The sequence below is a fragment of the Aethalodelphis obliquidens genome, unplaced genomic scaffold, assembly GCF_003676395.1.
Source record: "Aethalodelphis obliquidens isolate GAN/ISIS:26980383/991018 unplaced genomic scaffold, ASM367639v1 scaffold31, whole genome shotgun sequence".
NCBI classification, from domain to species: domain Eukaryota; kingdom Metazoa; phylum Chordata; class Mammalia; order Artiodactyla; family Delphinidae; genus Aethalodelphis; species Aethalodelphis obliquidens.
Window position 1 is genome coordinate 1899204 of NW_020837975.1, and position 14433 is coordinate 1913636.

Here is a 14433-nt window from a genome sequence, read left to right on the forward strand (position 1 = left end):
ATCTTGAAAACATACCAATTAAGTCTAATTGTATCATTTAGGATCTCTGTTGCCTTACTGATTTTCTGTCTTGAAGATCTGTCCACTGATGTGAGTGGGGTGTTAAAGTCTACTGTTATTATATTCCCATCAGTTTCTCCCTTTATGTCTATTAGTATTTGTTTTATGTATTTGGGTGTTCCTATATTGGGTGCATATACGTTGATGAGTGTAATATCCTCTCCTTGTATTGCTCTTTGTATCAGCATATAGTGTCCTTATTTATCTTTCTTTATAGCCTTTGTTTTAAAGTCTATTTTGTCTGATATGAGTATTGTGACCCCCACTTTCTTGACATTTCCATTTGCATGAAATCTTTTTCCATCCCCTCACTTTCAATCTATGTGTGTCCTTTGCCCTAAAGTGGGTCTCTTTTAGGCAGCATATTGTAGACTTTTTTTTTTTTAATTCAATCTGCCACTCTGTCTTCTGATTGGAGTATTTAGTCCATTAACGTTTAATTACTGATAGATATGTATTTATTGCCATTTTAAACGTTGTTTTCCCATTGATTTTACATTTCTTCTTTGTCTCTTTTTATTTTTCTTTTTGTGGTTTGATAATTTTCTTTTGTATTATGCTTGTGTTCTCTCTATGGCTTTTCTGAATGTACTGTATGTTTTTGATTTGTGGTTAACCTTTTTCAAGTATGTTAACCCCGTCTTATATCTAATTGCTTTAGACTGGTAGTCACATAGGCTCAAACACATTGTAGAAAAAAAAATTCTACATTCTCTTACGCTCTTCCCCCACATTTTATGATTTTGTTCTCCTCTTTTACAACTTTATGTGCATCCTTTTGATGTTCATTGCTTTTACAGAAATGTTTTTTTTTTTAAATCTGTGTACTGTCTTATTTAAATGATTTACTTTCCAATTGTGATGTTCTCCTTCCTATAGCTTCTTACTTTTCTATTTAGAGAAGACCTTTCAATATTTCCTTTAGGATAGGTTTAGTATTGCTGTATTTTAGTTTTTGCTTGTCTGAGAAATTCTTTCTCTCTCCTATTCTAAATGATAATCTTGCTGGGTAGAGTATCCTAGGTTGCAGATTTTTCCCTTTCAGGACTTTGAGTATATTTTGCCACTCCCTTCCGGCCTGCAATATTTCTGTAGAGAAATCAGCTCATAGCCTTATGGGGGTTCCCTTATAATTAACTTTTTCTCTTGCCGCCTTGAAAATCCTCTCTTTATCTTTAACTTTGGTCATTTTAATTATAATATCTTGGTGTAGGTCTGTTTGGGTTCATCTTGTTTGGGATGTTCTGTGCTTCCTGTATCTGGATATCTGTTTCCTTCTTTTGGTTTGGGAAGTTTTTAGTCATAATTTCTTCAAATACATTTTCAATCCCCTTTTCTCCTTCTTCTTCTGGGATACTTATTATGCATAGATTGGCACACTTTATATTATCCCATAGGTCTCTTATATTGCTTTCTTTCTTCCTTTGCAATTTGGCTTTTTGTCTGCTGTCCTGAATGGGTGATTTCCATTATTCTATCTTCTGAATCACTTACTCATTCTCCTGAACTATATCATTCTGCTATTCATTGCCTTTAGTTCAGCTTTTGTCTCAGCAAATAAGTTTTCTTATTTTTTTGGTTCCTTTTTATAGTTTCTAGTTCCTTTTTACAATAATCTGCCTTTCTATCAATAGCCTTTCTTAATTCCTTCAGTATTTTCATTATCTCCCTTAAACTTGGTGTCAGACTGAAGAGGTCTGTTTCACTTTTTGTTCTTTCAGAGGAACTCTCTTGATATTTTTTTTTTAATTGGGAGTGGTTCCTCTGCTTCTTCAATTTACTTATATTTCTCTTACTCTATGAGTTTAGGAGAAACAATTATCTACTGTGGTCTCGGAGGGCTATTTTTATGTAGGAGCATCCCTGTGTAGCTTGTGTGAGTTTAATATTTTTGGTGCGAGGGCTGTTTTTAGTATGGATGCCTGCCACCTCCTTCCTCAGCATGTGCTGGCCGTTATCCCCTTGATAGAGGTTGTGAGTGGTGGTGTAGTGACCAGAGTCTGCACTGGATATTGAGCAGGGCCTCTTCTTTGCTCTGTGGTTGTCACAGCTCTGTCAGGGGGCAGGGTCTGCTCCCTCATTGTTGGAGTAGAAGCTCCAAATCTGTTTCTGAGCTGAGGCATGAGGTAGGCAGGACTGGAGCGCTCCTGCTGGGAGAGGATCCACTGACAATTCCTTCCCCTGAGTTGTCTACTGGGGAGTGTGCTCTGTGGTGCCACCTGTCACCTGTTGTGCAGGCTCACAAAGTACACTGTTGTCGGCTCTGCTCTTGCCCTCACCTCAACCATGGGAATGTCAGCAATTGGACCTGATGTCCCTCAGGCATTGTTTTCAGAAGGCCACCAACACAGATCCGCTGAAGTCAGGTCCCAGGCCTGTAGTAGTCGTGCACCTGACTTGCCATGGGAGCGGTGGAAGCAGCCCAGTCATGGCCCAGTCCCTGTGTGCACACACCACAAAGCCCACAGCTGTTAAGGCCAGACCCGTTCCAGCTGCGGGGGCACCCATTGTCTGCTTGGATGTCCTGCAGGTGCTGAATTTACAAAGCCAGTGGTGGAGGTGTAAATCTGCAGCTTGTGCAGCCATGGGAAGATTTCCGCCCTGATTTCCTAAGTTGCGCAGCCCCTGGGGCTTCACTATGATTTCAGCCCCGCCTGTGTGCGGGGAACCTGCTGGCACCTGCTCCCAGAGCCTGCTGAGGTGGTGGCTGGCACGGGAGCCCACCGAGGTAGCAGCTAGGGCGTGGATGCCTGGCCAGGCAGCAGCTGGGGTGTGGGCACCTGCCAAGGTGGCGGCTGGGTTGTGCACTCCCAGAGCCCAGGGAGGTAGGGGCCAGCATGTGGAGAAAGAGGCTGTTATGGCACGTCCTGCCCCTCCCTTCACGTGCCACTTGACAACGGCACTTTGCTCCTGTAGAGGGCCCAGGCTTCTTCCACATACACCGTCGGTTACAGTCATACCACACTCAGCTCCTTCAGGCTGTCTCTGCACAGCCTACCCCAGTCCTCTCCCTGGGATTTTCCTCTTAACCTCGACTCCAGCACCCAGCCCCTACCCATACCAGTGGATGCGCATCTCAGGCTGGGGCACACAGGGAGGTGGCCTGCACTGTCTGTGCAGGTCTCTCTCTGTTCTGCCTGCCCAACAAACCGATTGTTGCACTTTCCTCTAAGCCCCTGAAGCTCCCTTTTCTGTCCTGGCTGATCTCCCTGCCAGTGACAGGGTTTTCCCAGATGCGAGAACCTTTCCTTTTTTTCAGCTCCCTCTCAGGGACATAGGTCCCATCCTGCTTCCTCTCCCCCACCCCCACTCTCACCCTACCTGGTTACGTGGAGATCTTCTTTGTCCTTTCAGGTGTTTGAGGTCTTCTGCTGGTGTTCAGTAGGTGTTCTGTGAGAACTGTTCATTTGTAGATGTATTTTTGATGTATTTGTGGGAGGAGGTGAGTTCCACGTCCTTCTACCCTGCCATCTTGATTGGAGCCCCCACAGATTCTAAATTAAATGCATTATTTGCTGAATTTACTTTCTCTCCATGCTTTCAGTGTAAAAATTCAAACACACTACTATACATAAAATAGGTAAACAACAGGAATCTACTACTGTACTCAACATCTTGTAATAACTTATAATGGAAAAGAATCTGAAAAAGAATATATGTATAACTGAATCACTGCACTGTACACTTGAAACTAACCCAACACTGTAAATTAACTATACTTCAATTAAAAAATTCAAAAAACCAAAACCCCTCAAAGAGCCTCATAGTTCCATTATGGTGAATGAACACCTAGAAACACAGGGCTGAATTGAAAAATCCATCATGCATTTATTAGCAGCGCTGTTTCACTACCTTGTCATCAACATTCAAAAACAGTCTTGCACCTGAAGGCTCAGGGAAAATACAGAAGCTCTATGTACAGACATATTCTTTAGCTTTTGATAAGGTTCTACAGTGATAATTCTTGGAGAAAATAAAATGTCATGAAGAATGGACAAAGAAAGCTTATGGGACAGAAAGCAAACCCAATAACAGGAAATCGTATCACTTTTGTCAGGAAGGTGAGATAAGTGGGAAGATAAATTTCCTACAGGTGACAAGATTTCCATAGCATCACAGAGCTAATTGCCTACAATGCCAATTAGAGTGGAAAGCCTTAGACCAGGACAATAGCTATCTGTCAAAAAGAAGCTCCATACTGAAAAGGAGGCCAGACGTTCTGGGTAAATAAGTGATTACCTGCATGTAAGTTAGATACCCTTGTGAGAAACACTACCTCTGGGCAGACAGTGTCTTTGGGAAGCCCATTCCCAGGTAATGCTGTGCACCTTCCAGGGCACCTGACAACCAAACCCGCACACCTGTTCAAAACGCACCTTTTGCACACAGTGCTCCTGTCTGTGCGTTGAAAGGGCTGCCCCTTCCTCTGCAGCAGGGCCCTCCCTGACTGTTCAGTTTCCTCTGGGAGCAGCGCCCTGCCTTCCTGGCTCTGGTCCCTCTGGCTCCCTGCCAGCCTTCTCTCTCCTCCCTTTGCCAACATTAGAAAAGAAGTTAACAAATGGATCTAATTACCACAGTGGTTTGAGGCTTCTCGACTTTCTTTCCCTTCCAGCTGTAAAGATGTCCTCAGACCGAGCTTCATGTTCAGCACGGCTGTCAACTCTGTTTAATGCGCACTTAAATGTCAAGCCGATGCCTGTGGAAGACCCTGATTAAATTTGCAAACAGTAGACTCTAACCAAACCAGAATTTGAGAGTTGTCTCATTTCGCCTTTCAAGCTTAAATCCCAGTTTTCTTTTCTTCTTTGCAAAGAATTTCAGAAGTTTGCTTGCAAAGACCCTGAGTATCAGTAAGGCAGCAAAGTGTAAGAAGCAAATGCTCCTCATGCTTTTACAGAGAGAAATCCCTCATCTTAAAATTCCGTATGAATTAAAGATCCTTCCCATTGCTTTATTCTGCTCCCCCTCATTCAAAATCTGTGACTATTCACTTTCACAACTATAGTAAGTATTCCTAAAAAGTTTACTTAAAATCTTCCTAGTGTTCTTTTATGCACATTGCAATTAGGAGTTTTATACTGTCTTGGCAGAGTGAAAAACAAAATGAAAGAAATGGGATAGAATCTCCACAAACAATGTCAGTGCTTCTACCAGGTGCAAATTTCCAACCTGGTCTCTGGCTTCGACTGTCTCTTCTTTTGTCTCTGACAATCGTACAGCCTCTCCTCCTTGAAGAGGTAATAAAAGACCAGAAGTTAAAAGATCCGGAAGGCCCATATTCTTTTTCATTGGCTACTGTTTTGAAAAGAGGCTGCTGGCTTTTGATTTTTCTTTTGAGTTCTTCCTACATCATCTGATTCAAACAGGTCTTTCAAAGAAAACAATCAAAATTGTCTAGACCTGTGAAGCATGAAAAATAAATTGCTTTTTCCAAGTCCACAAACCACCAGAAAGGCATTAATGTCTATCTTCTTACATAAACCTCTAACCCCTATCCTCTAATTTACACACTTCACAAAATATTTATATATTCTTCTGTATAATATATGACAGGAGATCAAGCCTTATTACAAAGAAATGGAACTGATAATACAACTAATATTTAAACTAGTGTTATTTTGGAGTTTGACTAGACACAAAACATTCAAGTTCTTGAGGCTGCTAGGATAAAACAGTCAACTCAGACACATCTGCTTGCTGTCGAGGGCTCTGAGCTGTTAGCTGGTGGGCACACAGGCTTCAAGAAAGGAGAACGTGCGGCAGGAGAAAAAGAAAGCCTTGCATTGTGCCAGATATGAAATACCCTGTCCTAAGATTTCTCACTGAGCTACAGTAGTAAGACTGCTGCTTGTTTTTCCCTTCTAATACAACAGAGACCTACCTTTCTATGCTTGGCTTTCCATCACTAACTTAATTCTGTGGTTAAAACAGCCACATGAAGCACTTGTTCTTAACATTAAAAAAAAAAAAAAGGGCGTGGTTTTGCAGTCCATGGATGAAGTGGTCGGCAGTCATTAGATTCCTGCTGAGAATTATGCATGATACAAGGAATAGCAGATGGTTTCAGAAGGGACAGATTTATAGAGGTAATTTGTAGTGGAATAACACTATTTTCTGAACTAGGTAATAATTCACAAAAGACAAGCAAAGGTTCAGATAATATCTCATTTAATTATATGTTACTAAATATTCCAAGAAATCTTTGCTCAGCAGCCTAAGATAAAAACCTGATGATTTGACATTTTTAGGTTCTGATGCTCTGACCCTGTTTAAATCCTTTTCTCATCGCTGCAGTTTCCCACAGGACTTAGAATGTAGTTCTTCTAACAGTCCAGTTCTCTGAATGCAATACAGTGTCTCATGTGATTCAAGAGGATAAAGGGCAAAAAGAGTGGATATATGTATAACTGAATCACTTTGCTGTACACGTGAAACACACACAACACTGTAAATCAACTACACTTCAATAAGAATTAAAAAAAAAAAAAAAAGAGGATAAAGGGCAAGTGCCCTTTTTCCCAGGAAAAGAGGACTGCATAGAATGGTGTTTTTACATAACCCAAGGGAGTAGGTGAGGACAGGTTACATTTCAACCTGGGTCTCCCCTCTACAAGTCCAAATCCTCTGGGTGAGTGAGCAGAGCCCACAGGGAGGAAATGTGTCAGATCAGGGCCTCTCCAGGCACACGGTGCGTTAGTCACTCGCCAAGGGCAGACAGAGAGCAGGGTGCTGATCCAGTGCCCCTGGGACCAGCCACAACATCCACCAACTCCACTGCTGGCACCAAAACAGGCACTATTACAAATATGGGAATATTCACCACTGAAGCTGATGAATTTACCAAACCTACTTGGCAGTTCACAGCAACCACAGAAGCAATGAGGTATGGAAGCTAGGGGTGGAATGAAGAAACACTGCAGACTCTCCTTAGAACCTTCTCACCTTAGTGATGGGCTGTTCTCCCCGAGTGAATGGAGACGACAGTGGATAAGGAGGACCATCACTTTATATAATAAAATCCTTCTATTTGTTAACAGTATGACTGTACACATTCTGTTTCTCTTAATTCCTGAGTCACAACTCACTTCAGTAAAGTTTGCTACCACTCAAAGGGGTAAAAATTCTCCTTGCTGATGTGGAATAACCTCAAATGACCAACTCAAGAGAAAAAGGAAGAACAGTTTAAAATCTTCACTGGTGATTTGGCAATACATTGCATATTCCCAAATACCACTTTAAAAGCTGAGGTAATATCTCCTCTGTTAAGGCATAATATGACTCACAATTACACTCATTATACATTTTGATATTTATTAACAGAAATGGTCTAGAAAAGGCCTGGGTCAACATTACAGTGGTAAGTGTTAAAATAAAAGCTGTTCTTAGTCGTACTGTTTCTAGGGGACTGTAACCAGTCCAGAAAGCTGTTTTATCTCCTAAAATGGGACTTAAATCACACCATTCAAGCGTTAGATTTCAAAAGAAATTCTTCCTCTTCTCTTTTGTCACAGCAAAATATACGAGGTCTTTGTTTTTACCTGCAAGGTGGCCTTCTGTGAAGCGCGTGAACGTGTGGATGGATGAAAGGGGGTCGGGTGGAGGGAGAAGGCAGACAAAAAAGAAGATAAAATCGTAAAGTAGGAAATAAAAACTATTGAGGAAGACAGGCTACCAACTGCCCAAGAATCGTTCACTGAAGCAACTCCTCCAGCCCCTCCAGATCCATTTCCAGAGAGGAGTTGAGCGAGGCCAGAGCAGATGACGCATCCTTGCTTCTCTGGACACTCAGTTTGGATTGGGGCGTTTCTGGTTGGACGGATTCCTTCTTGAAGTCTTTACCTCCACTGAGGATCCGCTGGCTCTCAAAAAAGAACTGGTTTGGATGACTCAAAGAAAAGCCACAATCATCTACCTGTACAGGCAAGCAAATGTGTATAACATTAATACGTAACAAAAGTACAAATAAAGGGACATCAAGAACCGCCCAGACCTCATTCAAAACCTACTCAATACACGAAACACAGATTCTCGTTCAAAACACTCAAACCACTGCTTACATGATTTCACTCACAGGGAGTTTCAGCCACCGCCTGACAGTTATGAATCTTGCGCTCTACGTCCAGCCCAGACCCCTTGCACTTGGCTCTGCTTCCCCACCCAACTCCTACCTGCCACCTCAGATGGCTCAAAGGCACATCCAAGCAATGCCTGGCATCTTGTTGGCCAATAAATATTTGTTTAAAAAAAAAGAAAAACACGAAAAAAGGAGGGAGGATCTTTCCAGATGAGTTGGGTTTGGAAAGATGAGAGAGTGAAAAGCTGGGATAATGAGGTCCAGGGTGAATCAAGCAGCAGGATCCCAGGGGCAGGGTGAAGAGGAATGTCTAGGGAAGCAGGTAGTGCAGGTGGGCTGCTGTGAAAGGCACAGAAAGAGGGTAACAGGAAATAAGGCTGGAAAGACGGGCTGGGGCCAGACCATGGAGAGCCTTGACAACCAGGGTAAGTAGCCTAGACCTAATTTTGTAGGCATCACAGAGTCACTAAAATTCCTTAAGAAGGGAAGTGATGCAATTAAAGATATGTGTAATCTTATGGTAGATTAAAATGGATTAGCAGGGAGTTAAAAGTTACCGTCACAGTTCAGGATGAACCTTCTTAACAGGTAGACCCATAAACAGAAACAAGGTCTTTTCTAAAACTTACTTCAGAACCTCAGGATTCTCTTGATTCTCTTTAGTCACTTGTTGATACATGTTGGACCAATACTTTTTTTTCTTTTTGCGGTACGCAGGCCTCTCCCTGTTGTGGCCTCTCCCGTTGCGGAGCACAGGCTCCGGACACGCAGGATCAGTGGCCATGGCTCACGGGCCCAGCCGCTCCGTGGCATGTGGGATCTTCCCAGACCGGGGCATGAACCTGTGTCCCCTGCATCAGCAGGTGGACTCTCAACCACTGCGCCACCAGGGACGCACCAGACCAATACTTTTATAATAATTCAGTGTATAGCAGATTGATAGTGTACACACTCATTTAAGAGTTAATACTCAGATCACTAAGAACAATTTTTTACCTGCTACTTTGCTGCTTAATTTCAAAATGTTTCCTGAATGTTTTATCTAGGATTTTTTATTAACAACGGAGTCATTTGTGAACTTCTTCATTATATTGTTTTTCACCCAATTCATTAAAAAACTGGGAGATTCAATATAAAGTTTGCATTTTACAAAGTATTCCATGAAAAGTAAGTTTATTGCCTAGCACGTTTCAATCAGAAGACTTTATGGTTTTTATAAATAGAGAATATTAGAGATTGGAAAGATGTAGGGAATACTTTAAACTGGATCTTCTCCATGTACAGACTAGGAAACTGAGACCCAAAGAGATTTTTTACATGGTTTAGGCAAAGTCATAGAGCACTAGAAACTGGATCTGTCTGAATTAGAATTCAGGCCTTTAGCTCACTTAGTTCCTCTGAAATCTGTTTTAAGAGGTTTTATGGAAAGTCAAACAAACTTACAATCATATCATTATAAATATTATTTCTAGAGATGAACTTGTCTATAAAGATTATAAAAAACACAGTGGTGTCATTTCATGCAAAAAGAAGCTAGCACCTTTTGTGATACTTAATTACATATCGGGTATTTTCTACACCTTGCTTCAAGTTGTTAAAAGTGTCAATATATCTATCACAGAAGATGACTCTGTGGATTAAAGTGAATGATTAGATTTCAGTGTGGACAAAATGAAATATGGTAATCTTTACACTAAGCCTCAGTTTCCTCCCCCATGAAATGGAGGTAATAATAGCAGCTATGTCATAGGGTTGCTATGAGGAAAACCAAAGAAATAGGAGTGTAAAAAGAAAGAGTTGTTGGTTCTATGAAATCTAAATTAAATGCTTGGAAAGACTCAGGAAAGGCAAGTTACTTAAAACAAAAGAAAACAAAACCGAACTTCCCAAAAGATAGGGAGAAAGATCAGATTGCTTTGTATTATAATTAAGTTCCTTTTCCACTTTAAAGAAACCAAAACTGGAAATTGGTGATGGTGTAGTATGCATATGGTTTTTGAAAAAAAATAAAATCAAATTCCAATCCCAAACCTACATTCAAACAAAAGACCCTGCCCTTAATATCAAAAGATTAGTAAACAAATGGCATTCAAATGTTTTACCTTTAAAATGTAATGTTTAAAAAATACATTTTTTTATGACTGCCCATTTTAATTAATACTTTTATTAACCAACTAAAACAATGCCAGGGGTCTTGAAATGAGGGCCTATAACCATGGTTCTGTATGATGTCATGTTTTTCAATTTCTCTCTTAGGTCTGCAATCACCATTTCTTAACTCATTTTGTTAAGTAAGCTCATTTTACCAAACATCTATTAAGATGTCTGGTAGCATGATGAACTTATGAAGAGTTTCCTTCTGTTTACTGGATTGTTTCTTCTAGGATGGGTTCTTTCTTTTGAGTGTTTTCCTTCTTTCACTTTTATTTTTGCCTGAAGGAAGGTATCTTTCATTTTGCTCAGGAAAATAAAATTAGGGATTTTTAGGGAGGAAGGGGAGAAGCATAAACCAAATAGAATGAAAATAGATTTTACTTTAAAATTATTTAGTAAAAAGAATAGAGAAAGAGATTTACCCACATCTAAATGCCACATTTATTATTGCTTCAAAGTCAGCAGCTCTTTCCTTTACTCCTCATTAAAGAAAAAAAAAAAGGAATATTCAGTTTGCTTCATTCTAGATATGGAAATACTAAGTGAGAATTTTCACAATTTTGTCTGATATGAATCTTGTTTCTTTCCTTGCCTTTTTTCTTGTTTGGTTGCTATGGTGATGTTTTTTCTTTGTGGTTGATGATTTTTTTATTATGTTTTGTACATTTTGTTAAATAATGGGAGAGGGAAATTCTGTGATGCATCTTCATTCTGTCCTGTTATCTTGGAAGACCCACAGTACCATAAAGAGCTAAAACAAGACTGGTAGAAGAAAGAAGTAGGATGGAGCCCTTTATAGGCTACATTATAAATTTTGGATTTCACCTGAAGAGCGATGGGGAAGGCTTTTAAAGTTTTTTTTAAAAGCAGGTTACTGAAATGATCAGGTTTTTCTGTTTTAAAGATCACCCTAGCAGCTGTGTGGAGGGGAAAGAACTGGGCCGGTGCATGTGTGCAGCTGCTGGGAAAGGAGTCAGGAAGGCACTGCAGTGAGTGACCCGCATGAGAGACGGTGGGGCTCCCGGCTCAGGGTTTTAACTGATCTCCACAATGATCCTGAGTGATGATTACAAAGCTTAAATGTACTTGGTATATACCGTTTAAGATTGCAGGAAAATGTGTGATAGATTTTAACAAGATTTTTGTAGAGATTTCTATGGTGAAAAGAGAATTATGCTCAGCTATTTGCAAAATAAGTATTCAGAATGACTCAGCGCTTAAAGAGATCTATTTCTAAAGAAACTATTTTCAGTTAAAATCCAGAGTTTAATCTATACAAGGCCTAGTGTTTTCATTTACAAATGGAGTATGCCAAAAGAAAAAAAAATTCACTTCAATATAAAACATTGTTCCCTAAAAATACTGAGGAAAACAGATTTCAAGCAGGCCAACTTTTGATATCTACCAAGTGAATCTCTCTCAAACATGAGCTTGGAATGAGCATGTTCTGCACACAATGACCTTCACACAAACATAGGTCTCATATTTCTGCCACAGAAAATGTGGATTTTGAAGGACTGGAAGCAATACTGTTTTACCTACGGGATGTTTGGGTTTTAATCAAGAGGTTTTGCAATGACACCTTATAATGAGGCAGCTGGTCTTACCAAAAAAGCCATATGGAACCACTGCAGCACTGCTGTAAATGTTATCAGTTAACTGGTTCATTTTCAAAACTTTCATTAAAGTGAGTTTAATCACAGAGGCCTCAAGAAAATAAACATAGGAGGTTTTTTTTGGGGGGGTGAGGAGAATGGCAGCAACATGAAATAAAAATAGATTCTATTTTTAAATTAAATTAGAAAAAATAATAAGCAAAGAGACATATTCACAACAAAAAATCTATAGTGAGACATCTAGTGGATGCAAACAGCCTTTTTATTCCCTTGATTTATATGTGGCTTAAAGTAGACTACTTCTATATGTGGGAGGATTTAGACATATGTCTTTTTAATATCTTCATTAATCTAAGGCAAGTTTTAAAAATTGGCTATAGTAGTAATACTCTTGCAGGAATAATCAATAGGAGAGATGCTACAAAAGCAGATTTGAGAAATAAAAAAGCACTTCTTACTTTTTAGTGATGTCACAAACTCAGTGTTTAAATCTAATTTTCATATCTTCTCTAAAAAAAAGGTAAGAGGTTGAATAAGAGACCTCAATTTGTTAAAGTTCTGAGGCTTCTTAATTAAAAGGGTCCACAAATAATTAAGAACACATATTAAATTAAAACTCTCAAGCTGAGCAAGCAAATCAAAGAATACAGTCTACAAGGGAAAGAGTTTGCAAAGATGATGCTGAAAATACCAAAGAGATGTGGCTTATCTGTTGAGATTCCTATTCTGACAAAATTGATGAGAATTTGTTGTTTACTACTATATTGATGTTTAGTCCTTTCAACTGTGTGAAAATAAAATTTTTATGTTTTTAAATAAAAACACTATTTTCAACAGTTAGGTGTAATAGTAAGAGGACTGGACCCAGGGGCCAGACCAGAGCAGGGTTCTGGCTCCAGACCTCCCACTAACTAGCTGTGGTCCCTAGGGCATCATGCAGAGTCACTAGGCCTGTTTGTTTTTCACCATAAACTATGAAGGCTGCATCATGAATCTAGACAGGAAAATACTAATGGCCTCCACAGCTGTTATTACAAATACAGTCCCAGGTTTTACAGAACAGCAGTCAGGGTTAGATCATGAGCTCTAGATGAGGTCCTCGACAGCCTGGTTCAAATTTAAGCTCCACTCCTTAGGACCTTAGGCTCTCAGCATCTCTAAGCTTTGTCATGATGGGGATGCAAATCGTGTCCAGCTGTGGTCTGCAGTGTGGACCAAAGGAGCCAGTGTGTCCAGAGCACTAACTGCTAGGCCTGGCACATGTGAAGGGTTCTGTAGGTGTTGGCTGATATTACCATTATTATTTTCATTATTATCAGTGATGTTATATTTTTGCTATGAGATATGTAAGAAATTCTGCAATTATATAACCACGAAAGAGAAGTTATTTCATGAAAACTAGAAAACGTAAAAGTGATTATAAAACTTAGCATATTGTGGGGACTTCCCTGGCAGTCCAGTGGTTAAGACTCCGTGCTTCCAATGCAGGGGGCACGGCTTCAATCCCTGGTCAGGGAACTAAGACCCCACGTGCTGTGCGGCAAGGCCAAAAAAAAAAAAAAAAAAAAACTCAGCACGTCGTGGTAGCTGATGATGAATTCAATACATGCAGCATCTTTTTTGGGAAGGTCACGAATCCCTTTGAAACCTGATAAATGCCCGACTCCAAAAACGCACATATGTACTTAGAGAAAAAAATGTTTCAAGAGGTGCATGGACCTCTGGTGCATTCTTGGCTGTCTTTCCTGGGTTAGGAAGCCATGAACAGGACCAGTACTTGCAAACTGGGGGTCTGTGAGCTAAGTCGACCTGCAGATGTGCTGTTGGCCTGCACACGGCCTTAAAACTTGTCAATGTGAACATCTCTAACAGCATGACTTCTTCAGTGGTGTTCATCTCAGGTAGTTTCACTTTTTTGGGTTATCTTCCTGACCCCTGCAGGCCTCTGAGTTTGTGACCTACACTTTACACCTCTCAGGACCTACTAGCAGGCCTTTTGTATAGGAGGCTGGCAAGACAACAACCAAACACATTTCCCTGACTCTCTTGCAGCTAGGGGTCCACTGTATAACCTAGGTCACCATGCAGATAAACACAAGACTTGAGAACTAGATTAGGGTAACGTGAGTTGGCAACCACAAGTAAAAGCATCCAGTTTTCTACAAGAAAGATGGCAAAAGCCTTTGGTTCTTCTGGACAGCTGAAGCCAGTGTTCCAGACCTACTCTGAGAAGTGGTTACCTAAGGCCTGTGGGTCCAGTCCGGCCCAGAATTTGCTCTTGTAAATAGAGTTCTACTGGGACAGAAGCATGCCCGCACCTTCACACACCGTCTAGGCTGCTTTTGCACGAGAGCAGCAGATGGAAGCAGCTGTGACAGGGAACACGTGGACCACAAAGCTTCAAACTTTCATGACCTGGCCCTTCACAGAAAGTTTGCCAACCCTTGGTCTTATCCCTAGCAGTGGAGTGGTGGGTGGCAGCCATAGTAAGATTTTCTCAGGATGTAGCTTCTCTTAGTTACAATATTC

At 40.5% G+C, this 14433-nt stretch overlaps 1 protein-coding gene across 5 annotated transcripts in view; it reads right to left on the reverse strand.

Moving 5' to 3' along the window:
* Nucleotides 1-7351: 7351 nt before the first annotated feature.
* The window catches only part of PRIM2 (DNA primase subunit 2), a 278658-nt gene continuing 271576 nt past the window's right edge, over nucleotides 7352-14433 (reverse strand). For 4 of the 5 annotated variants that reach the window (XM_027126848.1, XM_027126850.1, XM_027126849.1 and 1 more), the window contains exon 14: nucleotides 7352-7972. In XM_027126848.1, the coding sequence (XP_026982649.1) occupies nucleotides 7751-7972 (222 nt within the window). In that variant the 3' untranslated portion in view covers nucleotides 7352-7750. The remainder of the gene's footprint in view (nucleotides 7973-14433) is intronic. The other variant, XM_027126852.1, reaches the window with a different exon arrangement.